The sequence below is a fragment of the Neodiprion pinetum genome, chromosome 2 (genome assembly GCF_021155775.2).
Source record: "Neodiprion pinetum isolate iyNeoPine1 chromosome 2, iyNeoPine1.2, whole genome shotgun sequence".
Lineage (NCBI taxonomy): Eukaryota > Metazoa > Arthropoda > Insecta > Hymenoptera > Diprionidae > Neodiprion > Neodiprion pinetum.
The window spans coordinates 42,724,905-42,742,526 of NC_060233.1; the positions used below are offsets into that span (position 1 = coordinate 42,724,905).

The 17,622-nt window shown below is 46.4% G+C and overlaps 1 protein-coding gene across 1 annotated transcript; it reads right to left on the reverse strand.

The window, feature by feature from the left end:
- Positions 1 to 14: 14 nt before the first annotated feature.
- ple (tyrosine hydroxylase ple) lies at positions 15 to 7,273 on the reverse strand. Its single transcript, XM_046614857.2, has 6 exons — positions 6,815 to 7,273; positions 4,011 to 4,122; positions 3,666 to 3,791; positions 3,497 to 3,550; positions 2,136 to 2,955; positions 15 to 1,708 (listed from the first exon to the last, which is right to left on the reverse strand). The coding sequence occupies exons 1-6, from the start codon at positions 6,881 to 6,883 to the stop codon at positions 1,180 to 1,182; spliced, it is 1,710 nt and encodes a 569-aa protein (XP_046470813.1). The 5' UTR covers positions 6,884 to 7,273; the 3' UTR covers positions 15 to 1,179.
- Between the last annotated feature and the right edge of the window lie 10,349 nt (positions 7,274 to 17,622).

Genomic DNA, 17,622 nt, shown 5'->3' on the forward strand with positions numbered 1-17,622 from the left:
GTGGCGGAAAAATGTAAGATACATATCTTGATTTTTATTATGCTCGTTCTTTACAATATAATACAAACCAAATGATTCATACAGTTGGATAGGTATTGATAATATATGTGTAATAGGAAAAAACGTTGTGAAATTTTCTTTTGCATGCAACAAATATAATAAGTATACAATTACAGGATTGTGCAGGGTGCGTATGAAGCGTGTACCTCTACACTATCTCTGTGAGGTGTCAATCTACTTTCAACATCGACTTTATACCTAGGCCCGAGTAGATCTCTACGGGCATTTCTATACGCGTCATCTTTACAGGGAACACCGATATACACGTACTATAATTATTTAAATTATACATCGTATATATAGTAACATTCCATCAAAGATCAAACATATATGCGTAATCGGTATGATGCCTGAATTATATCTGCGAAGTAAAGTGCAGTATTGAATGAAAGATATGTCGTTGAATCATTCGGTGCTGTGCAATCACATCCACAGAGGAGATCTACTTGAAGATAATTAAATAAAAACAAACATTTCTTTCACATTAATTAAATAATAATTCACGGATTGCTGCGGTGAAAACCCGCATCAATTTAGAGTTATTTAATACGGTATCCAACAAACTACGGAACTACGCTCGCACCCTATGATAACCAAGATCTTTGGAACCAAAAATACGAGATTACGAGTATGGGTGCGCGCTTATCGTGGTTAAAAAAAATACAACAGTGTATCAACGTATGTATACGTATGCGTACGGAAGTACGTACGTACACGCAGACATACATTGAAATGTGCGTACGTTAATAATAATCAATAATAATAATAATAATAATAATAATAATAATAATAATAATAATAATTGATGGCGACTTTATACACAAGGTGGAGACAATGAATTATCGAGATGGGGATGCGAATAATTGAATACCATGTACTGTTTCACCGCGAAGGCAAGTCTTGACGACGGCATCAGTCAGTTTGACGATATCAAGACCCGTCGCCTGCAGTCACACTAGCGACGGAGCCAACGAGGGTAGCCTACATAGGTTGATCCAATTACAGGAAAGTGAAAAAAAAAAATATATATATATATATATATATATTAAAGAAATATAATGAATGTGAAAGGGCGAGGGTGAGTTGACTTTGGGTCGCTGACGGTGGTCCGGCGTTCGCTTACGCGGATGATGCCTTAAGTTTGTTCAGAGCATTCGTTAGGTGAACCATCTCCGTGTTCATCTGCGCAACGAGACCCTCGAGCCTGTCTACGCTGTCCAGAACCTCGACGCGCTGGGTGTGCGGGTTGAACCTGACCTCGAATGATCGGCTCATGGTCGACACCCAGCGGCGGAACTTCTCCTTGGCGTCTTCGAAGCTCTCGGCCACGTAGTAGATGGGCTGATAATCCTGGTCCTGGTACGGCTGGACCGCGGTCGTCGATGGCTCGAATGCGCGGTGCTCGCACTTGTCACTCAGCGAGTGAAGGAGCTCTCCGTAAGCCGACAATAGTCCGGCACCGTAGGCCTTAACTTCGGAGCCCTCCTTGCAGAGACCGAATTCGACTGTGAACCAGTAGATGGTCGAAAGTTTCTCGATTTCCTCGTCGGAGGCGCCGAGAGAGGCGAGTCCGATTTCTTGTGAAAACTGAGCGAAGCTGGGATCGGCAAGAAGCGGCATGTGACCAAGCAGCTCGTGGATACAGTCTCTGTAACATGGTAGAACGAGGGTTAGTACGAGGTGGTTGTGAATTGGCCAATCTGTGTAGTCGGTGCATGCCCGGAAAATCAACTCCGTAACTATCCCAGCTCGGGATGATAATTTTCCCTATCATTCCAACGGGACGAGGGAAGTTAGTCGCTGCTGGCGCGAGTTGACAACGCCATCGTGTCGTTAAAAGCCAATTAGAGTTCCATTACAGGCTCTGAGTAGCCTGATAATTACGTTACCCCTGCCTCCGCCAACGAAGCACACAGTCACCGTGCGACATTGTATCGATTGCCACCTGACAAAGTCGGAAGCTCGACGAAGCGCGGAACGGACAGGTTGAATCCCGAAAGTTAATCATTTAAAAAAATCGCGAATTCGATTAGATTTCACAAGTTGCGACAAAGTAATTCCGCAAACGAACTTACGGCTCGGGAGTGTGGTAAGGACTGTTGATGTGGCGGACGTATTGAGTGCTCTGGAATATCCTGAAGGCAAGACTAGCCAGAAAGTCTCTGGCGGTGAGAAGACCGGCAGCTGGACGCAGAGTGAAGCCGGTGTTCTTCTTTAGGAAGTCACTAACGTCTTGAAGCTGGGGGATACGGTGAGCCTCGAAGATGCGTTCCTCCTGAAGCTGCTTGAAGGCCTTCTGATACTCGATGCAGGCATGCTTCGGAACGAGGTCAAGAACGGTGTCGAATACTCGGGTCCAGGTGGTGTTCTCGGTCTCGGTGTAAGGGATGTTGGGAATCGGGTCTCCGTACTTGTAGGCGAACGCGATCTCAGCGATGATCTTTCGTCGGGCGCGATACTCCTTGTCGGCGAAGCCTGGGTGGTTCATGTCGAGATCGGGCTCGTACTTGGTCATCAGATGGTTGCAGTTGTCAAGCTCGGATGCGTGACGTGGGAACCACGGGTCCTTGATGCTGACCGAGTTGTCAGCCAGAAGGGAAACTCCACCGAGCGAAGAGCTCTGCCTCAGGTTTCTGATCAGCTGGAGCAAACTCTGCCTGGTCATGTCCACCTTGACGAGTACGTCTAACTGCATTCCCTCCTTCTTAGACGGGCGGGACTCGAGGTGGTCGACGACCCCCTTGAAGTTCTCGATCGTCTTCAAGATCCTCGCCAGCGAGCTGATTCCGTCGCGCATGCGGAGGACCAAGACAGCCTTCTGCACCGCATATTCTCCCTCCGGTGTCTCCGCGATAGTCTTAGCTAGGACGACCTCTTCCTCGGTCAACCCAGAGTCTGCGTAACCAAGAGAGAAAAAAATACCTCGTCAGGTGTAAAGACAGCTAGAGCCAATCTACCAAGCGCAACGATTCCTCCCCGGTGCAGTCTGAGCCGAGAGCTATGCTTCGAGAGATAGCCCGCAAGTTCGAATCCATTTACTCGAGTCAAACGCCAAGTCGTCGGAACTTGAGCGCCCCGAGGCTCAGTAACTGGCAGGGGTGGAATATCGGTGCAAGTATGTATATACGTGTCGGCATACGGACGTAGAAATACGTATAGCGGGAGAGAAATGGAGAGGTGAAAATCTAAATGCACGACGGCTGCCGTAAGTCGGCGTAATTCAGCGAAGTGCCGGGCACTCGGCCGGATGCCGACAATGGGGCCGTTTCACCCTCCATTTCCTTCCTCCCGCTTAGCCTCCGCCACCTCCTCCGCCTGTTGCAGCTCAATGGAATTTTTTCACGGAAAAACGAGAATGAGAAAGTGGGCGGAAGGGGTGGGCGTAAGTGCAGGCGGGTAGGTACGTACCGACATTATAAGAATTAGGACCACTTACCGTCGTCGTCTGGTTTTCCCTCGCTATCCGACGAGGAAGCCTCGGCCTTGGCCTCTGCAAGTCAAAGAAATAACGAACACGTTCAAACACACATGCGTCTCATGCCAGGGTGGGAATCGAATTTGGTACCCGGGTAAGTAAAATAATGGGCCGAGATTTCCAAGCTTACCTTCTTCCTTGGCGGCGCAGGACAGCGTCTCCCCTTGTTCATCGTCGCTTGACGAGGCGTCGTTGTAATGCTCGTCTTGCGGCAGTTGCTCCTGAGAGCAAATGATTGCCTGATCTGCGCTCGAATCTATTAAAACACCAAACACAACCATGCAAAAACGGGCGTGCAAAATCATAATGTGTCTGTATCTATACTGTAGATGCAGCAGGGTCGTGACGTCTTTATGTCAAACTCTTTTAGAATCACAGAACAACTGGGGAAATAACAACACTGAACGTCTAAACGCAATATTGAAAGAAAGCAGGAGTACGACATGCTTGGGAAAAACAGAAGAGAAAAACTTACCATTGGCTCGTTGACGGGCCTCCTCAAGCACACATTGCTTCGTTTGCTTCACTACCAAAGTCTCGAATCGAGCGTCGTCTACCAGAGAACGGCGACGTGCTGGATAGCCGTTCTGTAGCAAACGTAAGAGAGAATTTTTTAAACGGATGCTAAAAACGATCCAATCTTTGACGCGTCCGATAATTATTCGACCATCTCAAAAATGCTCGTGAAATCGCAGCATTCGCAACGAATGCCGCATTTCGGTCGGTCCAAGTTATCGTAGCTCGGGAATAATTGCGTTTCCGTAGATGATTAGAGACAGTTAAGAATGGCTGGAGCTGAATGGAGTCCGCAAAGTCGAAAGGAGGGCGCGAAACTTTCGTCTGTGCAAGAGCAGTCTGGCGCTGAAGGATCGGAAATGAAGTAATATGCTTTAAAGAAGTACAAAGCGTCGGAGGTCGAGCTTGAGACCAAAGAAGAGACGGCACCGGAGGCAGGTGGGAAGCGGTGATGCATAAATTTGACTACATGGCTGCAGGGCTAACGCGGTCACGCTGGAAGCCCGCAAAGACTGAAAACACCGGGGATGGTATTTATTATCTTTACGCCCACCCCGCCGAGTCTACAAGACTTTTGGATCTGACGCGGCCCTTTCACATATCGCTTATTTTCCTCTCCATTTTCAAATGCGCGACGCCGCTCGAGCGACTAAAAACAGGTACGTTGTCTTCACCTGCGAAGTGGTTCGCAATTGACATGGATCTAGGCAATGTTTAGCAATTCTTCAACGCTCGCGTAAACTGGGCCAAGTACTTCGCGGTCGAATGGTTGTCCGATGAGCGGCTACTGCACACGCAATTGCGTAACGCGATGCAGGTACGCGGGTTATCTCCTGCCGTGAACTACAAATCGGTGAGTCACTTTCGTTCGACCGTTGCGAAGGGACCCGTCGCGGGAATTCTCTTGTGCGTCTCGTTCCAGCGCAATTCGATGACTGCGTAGAAAAATCCCGTTCTTCTGAAAAAACGACGAAGCATCGTGCCGACCGTTAACCATGCAGGAATGTCGTCGCCGACCTTGGGAACACCCCCCTCAATATCATCCGCGTCAACAACACAGCTTGCGCTTGCGATGGAACCGATTTTTCTTTTCACGCAAAGCCCGATCACCACCAAATTTTCACGTGTCGTTTCCCCCCGTCTTTCAGCCGGTTACCTATGCGCTGAAACTCTTCTTCCAACGTCGCCGCAACTCGGCTGCCTTCACCCTATTATCCTTTAACAGCCCACGTGTGAATCATTAATTGCATAATTACCGTCCGCCGCGAACTCGGGCCTGTTGGACTTTAATGATCGTTTTCTCGGCCGTGTGCGAACTTGTCCGACACAAGTTGAGAAAAGAGATACAACGAGCCGCGTACCGATCGGAAGAATATCAATCCCACTCGTTCCGATATCGCGATCATGGAGATTTAATTGCAGCGATAAATATCGCCGAGTGTAGCACCGAGGTGCGTATGTTAATCGGAGTAAGACGGTAGTTATTCGCCGGTGGGTATACCATGCTCGTAAGAAACAAATCATGCGGCATAATCGAGAGCAACACAAGTCGCGGCGTTACAGCCGCGGCGAGCCTCCGACAGGATAACGGTGTTCAAATGTTCAGGGTCTCGGTAGTGACTGCTCTTGCACGCCACTCCGTTACAATCGTTTCACGCTCATAATTATAACACGTCCGTAATTATCATGCCGACAAGGCCGATCGATTTCTCAATCGATAATTAGATCCTACGAGCCAGCCTGTTTGCGACATGAAAATAATACGACATCACCTTCACCTTTACGTTGTAACCCCGGCGACTTCGGAACCTTTCGCAAGGACGCGACGCCGGTCGCTCTGCTCGATATTCGCGACGACGATATGAAAGGACCGACGGATGTCACTTGTCCTTGAATTTTTGAACTTGACTCGCTCGAGCACCGACAAACATTAGCGAATGGCACGGCACGGGATACTCGACGCAACATCCGACGGACGATTACCGCGGTCGGCGCATCGCCGCGATGCGGACTTGCGAAAGATCGCACGGAGCCCGTGAGTCATATTTTCGCATCGCGGAATGTTGTTGCAAAAATATCTTCAAGAACGAGAGAAGGGATGGAAGAAAACAAATTCTATAGGCAAAAACCCGCCAGACCGATGATGCGCTTAATCGCAAGGGTGTCAAAAAACCAGGATATAAACAAATATAAATGAATCCAACTCAGCCCAAGTCTGCCCCGACAAATCCGACAAATTAATTGGCTATAAAATCTACGTGTTATTCGAATAAATTAACCTTGTTCCATCCCGTGATCAAAGTATTCAAGTTCTACGCGATCAGCTGTGAGAGTGTTTTGAATATTTATGTAATGTGTCTACGCTTCGTGACCAAACATTTTTTTTTTTCTTTCAACTTCAGCTCGATGTCGATTCAAGCGGTTTGACTCTTCGGATACTGGAATTTCATCTCCATCTCGATACGCCTGATAACGATCAATTTTCGCGCGTGACCGAATACTCGACTCGACCCTGACCTAGCCCACTGCAGGGAAGCTGGTTATGCCGATGGAAAGCGAGTTTACAAAATGACAGATAAGAAAGAATCCACGGTATTCCCGGTTGGAGAATCGAAGTCTCCTGTCCGAGAAGAGTGTTACACAGAGGCGAGGCGCTCGCTTGATTGTTAACGTGGCGATCGTCGATGAGACTCGGTTAGTTAATTCACGGATAACCTGGTGAACGAGGAGATTGGCTGAGGGGTTGGGGAATTTTATACGTACCTCAATGCTGTAGGATTTCTTGATGGCGAACATTTCACGGTTCTTTTGGGCAGCGGCGACGGCCATCATGTCGTTTTATCGATATTAAAACTTGACGGTGACGGAAGACAAAAGTAATTTGTAGATTAGCACAGGTAAAAACCGGTGGTAGGTAGCACGGGTTGTTCGACGGTGAGACGAGTGGCGAAACTTGGATGCAAAACTTCGACTGTCGGCCTGATTCCTGCTTCTTTCAAGATTCACTGCCGATCTTGATAACTCGGTGGATTTTCCGTTTGACGAGATGTCGGCGCGCGGTGTCTAGGAACTTTACTAATTGCGACCACAAACAGTGACTGGTGCTTGTCTGTCGCAAGGTGATTTACTACCAAGTTCAAAATACTCCGCACGATCTACCTCGAAATCTCGAGCGTTACGAGCTTGCCTTCGGGTGAAGCTAACGAGCGAATGTGCGGTTGGGGCGGTTGGTCGCAGCATATAAACGCTGCCTCCCTTCACCGCGACTCCTGGGGTCAGGGGTGCCCCCCACCCTGGGTTTCGGGTGTCCGTACCTGACAGCCCCGCGGCGCCGCGACGCCGACACGCGGTGCTCCCGCATTTCGTAACCCGACTCGCGACGGCGCGCTGGCAAAGGACGAACGCGATTGGTCCGGACCCGGGGGATCCCGCGTGACTCACGATCAGGAACGGGGGACGCGTGCGGGTGCCCCACTATCGGCATCCCTCGGGGGGCGGTCCGAATCGACGTTAAGATACGTTGAAACACGTTAAAGCCGAAAATGTATTGGCTACGACAGCCTTCGACGACGTCGCTCGACCCAAACAAGAAATACACGCTCCGTACGTTTCAGTCACAGTTTTCGCACCTTGTCGGTCAGGGTGAATTTGTAAATTTTCAGGAACCGCTTGGGCGGAAGAAACTTTTTGCCAAACTGACGATACCCTAAACCTTTACTCCGCGGTTGAGGGGTCGAGACAATAACGTCGCAGCTTTCGTCGTTTAACGCATGTTCTCTGAAAAATACACCAATATTCGAGACAACTACCGTACCTTCTCTTTGTTTCACCTATGAACACGGCTGTCATAATTTTAATGAAACTAGAAAAACAATCGGCCAACCTTACAAACGGAACGATCGTTTCATTCCGCAACAATGGGCAATACTGCATAGATGTGAAAAAATGTCGCGACATTCGTCAGACGTCGAGCGAATAAATCACTCTGCTGAACAGGTGTGCGGTTAAAGTGTACAAGTCGTGCCGTTTATTCACTTCACATAATGTTTTTATTTACCAATAACTAATTTTCAAAGTAATTTATTTCAGTCTGTCCAATTTCGAGGATACCTTGTTTTAATGGTCAATTTCTGTCACCCTCTTTGGGTCAAGTTCGATCGGACCGAGCCGCGATTTTCGCTCTGTGTACAAAATAATCGTGCCGAACGTGCAAATCAGTTGATCGCGTTCAGATACTCACGTAGCCCAAACAGCCGTGACATTACGTCTATCCAAGCTGATCAACCGGCTCAGCTGGCGAAACGTTTTCACCGTCGATGAAATTCGACCATTTATAATTTGAGAAGCGATGCTTTCGAGCTTAAAGATCCATCTGGGACTCTTTTCAGCTCGGTTTTTAACTCGCGTTCGACAACCGGATTTTTGAATGCAGTTTTTGCACCAGCGTGATCCGCTACTTGATTACAAAATAATCGTTATGTCGAGCAGTAAAGCATTTCAGACGGGAATTACCCCGTAAAAATCGTACACCAGGTGTTGAGTCATACGCGTCTCGCTAATTCTCCTTCGGTGTTGTGCATTTATCCCCACTCATTGCTCCCTCGACTCTCCGTAATTTCATCCGATGGCTATAATTAAACTCCAACAGCGAAAAGTATTTCATCTTCATGAATATACAAAGATTGGCATGCTTGTTCCGAAAATCATCTTCGAATCAATTATCAATTCGACCATGCAACCGTCACAGGCGTATCGTAACTCGAGTTTCTCAGCTTTCCGTGTTTCTCTTTTTCCTCGCGCGACACGTTGCGCACCTTGACCGGGAAAATCTTCTCGCTGTAGATTTATGATTTTTCAACCGCGACTCCCGGATAAACATATGCGGCCGGAGAAGCTACTCGGATAAATTTACCATAGGAATGTAACGGCCAGGTGAGCGAAGCTGTATTCGATCCGTCACGTAAGACTGAATTTCTTGGGCCACGGATCTCTCGAGGCTGATTAAAAAACAAGTCACGTTTCATTAGCTGGTTCCCGACTCGATATCATCCACGGTACTTCGACTCGGATCCATCTAAGCATCTAAACATGACGGTCCAGTCTGAGGATTCGCGAATCTTGGGTGTCGCCTCGCAATCACTCGTCGCTCGTGAGATGTCTCTATTTTACGATCAAGATGTCGGCGAGCGAGCGATGCTGATAAATTGCTATGGAGAAAATCGGCGGTTCATGGACCGCGGAAGGCGCGAGCGAGTCCCTCTGTGCAAACAGTCCGATTCGATTCCGCAAGGTTCCAGGGAAAAAAACACCGATTGTTAACCGGTCGGTGGTCAAATATTTACCGAGTTGAGGCGTGTGATCGATCCAGGGTATCAATTAGCGACAATAATCGAGAGTAAATACCGGAGGTAGATATCAATTTCCTCAATAATTAATTCCGGGATCATATATTACTGTACACAGACGATCGGCACCGTACGAAAGTGCTAACAAGCCGTACCTACCTACACAACACCATCAGCCTTGAGGTTTCTCTGTAACGCAGGTGAATTACTTATACACCTGTGTATTCATATCCGTCGGATAAAATCGGTTGACCAGCCGAAAATCCAACGTATTTACTAATCAACGTATTTATCAAATTGCTTTCTTGGTGCCCGTCGAGGTGATTTCTTGCCGTTGCTAAGGTTCCGTTTATCCTACTTGATAGTTACACATCGACGCCTCCGGCTCTGGCTGCGAGACCCGCTACCGATTTCAAGATCTAACAATAAGTACCGGCTGAACGGCAGATGGAAGAAGAATTCCTCAGTGTCATAACGCAATTGCGTGTCGAAGGTACTTGCCAATGGATCATTATATCGGCCAAACTACGTCAGATTCGCATAATAGTGGATCGACAAACTAATTGCACCTTTTTTTATTCATTCAACGCGGTTCCGACTACTCGCTATGGGATAATTCCGAGGTGTCGTCAGTCTTTCGATAATTCCCTCCGTGTTATGCCAGCTATTTGTAATTCGACGTCTGCCGGTCACCGGTAATTCGCCTCATTCTCATAAAACACGCGACTAATCTTGCGGTCACATGCAATGAATTTTACCCGGCTGTCGAGTAATTCTTGGTACTTCCAACCCGAGCTGAGAGACACTCACGTTATTAATTGGTAGCTACAAATTTCTTTCGTTGTTACGAAGTGAAATGGTTGTATCGACGTGATTAATTAAAGTCCATCATATTTCATACACTTTTTCGTAACTCGTTCGTGCGGTCCAGCGGGACAAAAATAAAGGATGCATAATTTATCGCTGTACAGTAAATTGCAGAAGCTTGTTGTCTAAGTACACGTAGCCTCGAATTTCGGATGCAGTAAATTACGATGGGTGAACAAGACAAGTCCGCGAAAACTGTTCGTAGTTTTTTTTTTTTTCTTTTTCTTATCACTATCAACAATGTTTCGTTCTATTTTATACTTACAACGTCACGCGATTTGACAAAAAACACACGTGCACATATCGAATGTACATTGTACAATCACCCGAAAATTTCCCTTTCTTAATAAATTACACGTCTGTATTTTCCCAGTATTGTTGTCCAGCTATCATTACGTTACCATAATTGCGGCTGACCAAGGATCCGAAACAATTATACGGTAAAAGCATTTCCAGGATCACTATAAATAGACTTTTCTCGACTGTACCGTGACTGAGCTCTTTTCTACGAATTTTTCATAACATATTTGTTTAAGTAAGCACGTTGTTTTGAAAGCGATTTATGAAAAACAGGGATGGGTATCCAGTTCGTGGATCTCTTTGCAGTTCCACCTTCTCAACTCGACACTTTTCTAATCAGTCCATCAGCCTGCCTACTTGGGTCTTACTCGCGGCTCCGCCCAATCTTGCGTTGCAGCAAAGTACCTGTGATTGCGGAGATGACGTTTCGGCTAACCTCTGACGTCCACACGTACGTACAATATCTGCACACCTTGCGTAACACGTACTATAGGTACCCTATAAATACACCTGGATTGCCAATTGCGTCACGGGGTCAGAAATTCTTTGAAAATACGTGCGACGAGGCGATTAACGGATGGCGGTGATAATCGTGCCGGTTCTTCCGGTTTTTCGAGCTGTGACGTTCGAAACTTCGGATTGGCCAAATCGCGGCAACGGAGATGCGAGGACGGAGGCTTGTCGGCGGCCGGCGTATGCCGTGTATCCTTTCAAGTATCAAGGCCTTCTGCTCTTGCCACTTCCAGCATCCAGCGCCGAGACCAGGTTCCCGATAACCGAGAATGTGCGGCACTTGCTTCACGTCACCGGTACAATGCTATGGAAATTCCGCTGCCACGATCCATTGCCTTATCTAGATCACTGACTGGTTTTTACACCGGCTCATATCGAGCCAAGGTATCAATAATCGCACTTCCGGCTCCCGCTTATGTCGCGACGGGTTTCTCACCCGCGAACTCAACTCTGCGCACACTGGGCGCTGGGTTTCCCTCGCACGATCGTAAATTCGAGTGGATAGTCAATCGGATCGCCGATAAGTCAACCGGATGTACCGTTCCCGAACTATTTGTTGGATATCGGTGAAGTTTCTGGTTGGATTGAGCGAAAACGAGCCGGCATAGTTCGAAAATAGAGTCATTTAATCGAGGCGGTGGATGGAAAGAGCGAGCTAGCTGAAACATTTACAGGTTCGATTCGGACAAAACTCAAGGTGGCAAAGTGTTTTCGGTCGCTCTGAGGTCATTTTTGCCGATCGTACGATCGAGGACTCGAACGAAAGTGATCTTTGTAAATGGATTAGCTCGCGATCTCGCGTCGCTCGAATAAACCAAACGGAATTATCGCGGAATCTTTTTTCCCTGTGTGTAAATCCTCGGCGATTCCTGTTACAGCTACAAAGCTACAAATACACACTTGTAACGTTGTGCGAGTTTTAGTTCGAGAAATGGAAAAGCACAATTCCATTGAAATCACGGTGGAAACAAATACGCATACCTGCCCATATACCGCTTTTTCGAAACGGAAAGCCCGAGACGCGAAGCTGGGATATTCGGTTTACAAATCGAATCGCTGTGCAAGCGAAGCTCAGTCCCGAGTATCGTAATCGGAGGAATTTGTACAATCTGAATTTCCATTCCGGAGCTAGACCATATGTAACAAATGTCACAACTCGCGGAAAAAAAAACCGGACGTTAGATTTAGATTGAAATAATCTGCGCGCTAGCTTCAATTTCCAACATCTCGGCCGTCTAACACAACCTGATTAACCGGTGACGTACTCTTGCGCTTTCATGATAATAATTACGCTCCGAATGATCACGGAAGTATCTTGAACAAAGGTCGGCAACGCGCAACAGGGAATTGGTGATCTTCGAGGCTTGATGAGCCATCATTTTCTTCTCCATGCGCCGTTACCATTACATCCGTGATCCGTTTTTATGGCAAACCTCGCCGATACCTGTCGTGCATCAATTAACCAAAAATTGTTGACATTTCAACGGTAACGTTCGCGTTCCGCATTTGACGCTGGTAGTCTTCGTACCATTTCTTCATCTCAATAACACGGCACTCAAAAATCTTGCCGGTCGCCCTTGCCAGTTTAATTAACCGAAAACGATCGGCCGATCGGTTCTTCGTGACTTCGTTCGCAAACAATTGTAGAAGATCGATACACCAAAAATGATAATATCTTACGCGTGGCGTTACACAATAACCGAGTGCAATTATTTCCTCGATGCAAATGAATCGATTAACGCAGCCTTGAATACTAGGATTTCAACGGTGTGCCCAGAGGCTCGGCCATGTTAATCATGTCGTAATAAAACAAACTCAGAAGGCATGAAGAATAGCTTTTTAATTACAGGTTAAACGCATGAATCACCGGGTGGCAGGTAGCGTGATACTTAATATTCTAGTTAACTCGCATCTGTTTGTTTAATTGACCCGTCGCTGGAACGATACAAACAGCCGTCCGTATTTATACTTCAAACATGAGAATTAGAGTAAACAGGTTCCTCGAAATAGATCTGAATTCATGCTTGCGCCTAGCGCATTAATTGTAACGTTTGAAATCGACAAGCGTCTTTACCAAAAAATCAGAATCCTAGCATCGTCGTGGAAAAATTAGAGAAATCTGAATCAGCCGGTGTGTTAGCTGAACGAAACACCAAGTTTCACACGTCTGATTCACAAACGGTTTCTGTTTTTCACTCCCGTGAACTATGCAATGCAATCCAATTTATGTGAATAAAGCATTAATTATTATCATCGTCTTACTTACCGACTACCTAACTCATGTAAGTGAAAGATAAATGAATATTTCAACCTGAAATTAAAAAATCTTTTGAACGAAACTGTAAATTATCGAAAAAGTTTTCCGCTTTCAATACTACACATTGAAATTTACGATATTTTGGTTTCAAATGCGCGACCGATTGATCGATTAACTTTTATCGATTCAATCGAGTCGTATTCGATCATCACTTCCGACTCGATTCATCGACGCATCCCTTATCTTTAGTTCAGTGGCCACCGCTAAATTCGGCACTTGACGGGTATTCCTGACGCCAGTTCCGTTTCGCGCTGCACGAATAAAACCGGACCGGTCCATTCGGAGATCAGCTTGTGATTAACGAGTGTTGAGATGCAGGATACGTGTAGCCGGTGAAGTGAAGTAGTGATTTTTCATTGATACAGCGTAATTCGCATACCTTTCGAATATCGATACACCGGTGCAGTAGAGCTCGGGCAGGTTGCAGCTGACTTTGCGATTATAGATATGCAACGTTAGCGTGATTCATTGCGGTTAATCGACTAGGTTTTCCCTTCGATCGCGCTTTTGAGCCTTTATTAATTATTTCCAGGTAGGCAGCTCGGTCGGCGTGTGAAACAAGATTAACTTTTTCGAGCAAAGTATCGCAATTACTCGCCTATCCCGCAGCTGCGCCTAAATCACCTTGGGAATGAAAAAAAAAGACATTGTTGTTCAAGCTTTTGGCAAAGTTTCGCGTTAATGAATAGATGAAAAAAAAAAAAAGAACTGTACGCTCAGCTTCCATTTCTCGAGGCAGCCGCACACGCCGGTCCCGATGGTCAAATCCTGCAAATGGATCAGGGTCAACCGAACCTATCCAATCGATTCTACTTCGGTAGTGACACAGTCGATGCACACTGTGGTTTTCAACCACAACAAAATGTCCTGAAAATTTCCTACGTGTGGTCCGAATACCGAGGCGTTGTCAAAACGCTTCACCTAACGATCACATAATTACGAAATGTCGCACGAATCAGGTGACGTACCGATCCCGAAGAGGTCTTGAGGATTTCGTAAGCCGAATCACGTGAAAATATCACGCACGACACGCGTATCGGGAGCCTTTGAAATTCCTTGCATGTTCAGGAAAAATTGGTCCAACGTCAAAAGTTTCCCAATCGCGTTAACCGATACCTGGGAGTGTATCCGCCTCACGTTTATCTGATTAATAGCCGTGTTTACGAGACAAAGTGGTTCTGGTCCCAATTAAAGGTCACGAGCCCGGACAAAGTGGTAAAAAATGTGCGTAAAGAACGGCTGGGCATTGAACGCGATCTGCGATAAATCAATCTGCAGTCGGTTACCGCGGCCCGTGGTCGTTAGTGCAGAAACGTTGGTCAAATGGTAACACGGTGAAAAGTTTCATGGAAACAGTGAAGCAGCCGGGTGGAAAACCGGTATCGAATCTGTGCAGCCTGCAACCAGATGCGGATCTTCCCGTGATGAGGACACCATTCGTACAGACCTCGAGTCCATTGTTCGCGCCTGATTCGGCGAGCCGTTTATATGACGGTTATCGCGAGCTTTCGGTACGGGGTTTGCGTGCTTCTGACGCGAAGAACACTCGGTCAATCAGCCCGGTCGATTTTTAATAATTACACATGTCCTGCACCGCGCACTTTCCGACCCTTAGCCTCGCGGTGATTCCTATGCGCAGACGTTATTTCAACCTCGGGCATTACTGTTTCGTTGCTAGAAGAGTTGCGTTCAATATTTCGGTTCATTGATGAAATTTTGCGGTTTTGTAAGAACTTGGAAGAATTCTGATTCATCCACTCATCGCTCGCACCTTTTCATTCGTCTGCAAACCTTGCCTATCTTACACGTGTTTTTACCAAACGTCACTTGGATCGTTCGACTTGAGTGATTCTTTTCGCATGTGGGCACAGACTCGTCGCTGCCTTTCCGCATGTTTTCATATTTCGAATTTACAAAGCGATGTCTGTAGTGTAATTGAATCGGAGTCACCCAACTAGTGGAAAAAATAAGTATACGAGAGTCGAAATGAAAAAAAATATTCGAAGAAAAGTAAACAACCTGTATTAAATTATAGGCTGAACGGGACTGTTGTCTTACCGTTATAATTTCTTCTACTTAAATCGAGTGCCGGTAAGAAACACTGATCCAGCTTGATTCTTCGAAAATGATGTTGCAATTGGAATTTCCACGCTTTACAACAGAGAGTATAACGCAAAAGGTGATATCGGACTAGTTTTTCTCTATTCAAATGCGGGCGTGAATCGGTGAATAAAGTCAGGCGATATCAGAAGCTCGCACGAGCTTTGACAATTTTTTTCAGTGCTGAGAATTTCACTCGTGCAATTTCAAAGAAAAAAATGCGTTCCAAGAGGTCACGCAAATGGAAAACGACGAACTGAGTTACATATTTAGCGAACCAGTCGGTGTCTCGTGCGTCATACCCTCTCTAACTAAGTATGTAACAAAAATTAAATAATCGCGGAAAATTCTTGCCGATTCTGTTATTCGATGCGATTTTACCAGTCTTTTCCAACATTCGAGCATTCGCGTAATATCTGTATACCTGTTGTATACCTAAATACGTCACAGTTACCACAAATCGGGTCGTTGGAAAGAAGTCGAAAAAGCACCAGACTTATCTTTCCCGGTGCGCGAACAACATGTCTCGTTAGTTGTCACTTTCGCGTTACAAATGCAATACTTTCAATGTCGGACCGATTATCAACATTGTATTTCATTTCCGATTGTCGTAGACTGTTGTTGCTATTACACGGGTATAATTACTCGAAGCCGGGCAATTGAGGTCAATGCTTTTATATTTATGGTTTTTGCTCATGAACGTTCGCCGCTAGACACGCTCTTTGCTACCGATTATCGAGTGCAGGGGTATCGCTCGGCTTTAACGCCGGGCGAGTCCTCGCGATTCTAATGTGAAAACGCGTGAATCGAGCGTGGCCAAGTTCTAGTCGGGACCGTGTAATCGTGATGCCATTGAAACGGAGAAACAGAACAGCTGGGAAAAAAAACAAATAAAAATACAGAGACCGCACGAATATATCTATAAAATCTCGATCGACAACTGATACGGCATTTATTGATTGAAAATCACCTGGAGGGTATCAAGGAGGAAAGTTGCCGAGGATTTCTTAACGTGTCTTTCCTCTCTCTCTCCCTTCGGCGTTGCACTTAAAACACCATCATTATAGGAGAACCTGCGTCACGCATTGACGTCAATCTCGCCTCGAGGCGTTACTTTTCCTCCTCTGCAGACTTGGGCAAACCTTTTTATGCCAATTCGCGATCTGGCGATGTACGGAATTCACGGTATCGCCGTTTATATTCTTACCTACGCGTGGAGTTCTGTGAAAAGCTAATGGACCCAATTTTCCTCGAGTTCTTACCAAGAAGGGAACAAGCGCTTTAATCTCAGACCTTGAATAATCGCCCATCGAACGTGAACTCGATGCACAGACGTCGCATCTTCTCTCGCCGGATCGACAGATCGAAGATCGTTACGTCGAAACGAGCCTGCGATAGCAAAGCTTGCGACAAATGGCCACACTTTTTGCGCAAAATATAACGAATTTCACCTTTGGACGCGCGTTACAGGACATACTTTTATTTCCAACGCTGAGAACATCCGGGTGCGTTGGCCCCCGTGTTCCGGAACGTTCAGTCCGACGTATAACCGGAGAGTATCGCGGAGCATAAGAAGTGGAAGAGAATCGTGAAAAAGAGGATATCGCGACGCCGGTCGCTTGATTATGGGATATAATTGCGCTAATCTGTATAATAAAAGGGAAAATATAAATCCTGAACCCCGGATGAAAGCAAAGGATTATATCTTGTTTCTGGATTCGAGGAGCGCCGGTCACGAAATCGGTCTCGTGACTGAACGTATTATTATATTACACGTATAGCTAGCCTGGTGGACAAAAAATTGCAACGCCACGCCGAGTAAGAAGTGTCATGAATGAGTTTCTTGTCCGCTCGTCTGACGCACGGGGAAGAATAAGTGCAGAGGCGTTATGAATTCCCGAAACGTCGCGCTGTTCGTTCTTCCTGCTTGTACAACGGCCCACGGTCGGCAAAATTCGGGTCTTAAGTTGAAAGTACGTTAAAAAGTGTGAGCCGACTGCGGTGATGGTCGTTTCTCTCTTTTCCATTTATTCGGTCTTTTCTTTCTCTTCGCCTTTTGTGCTTTAGTTACCGCGATGTTGTCCGTCGACACTCGCCTTGAACATTACCGCAGTTGCCAAGCCGCAGGG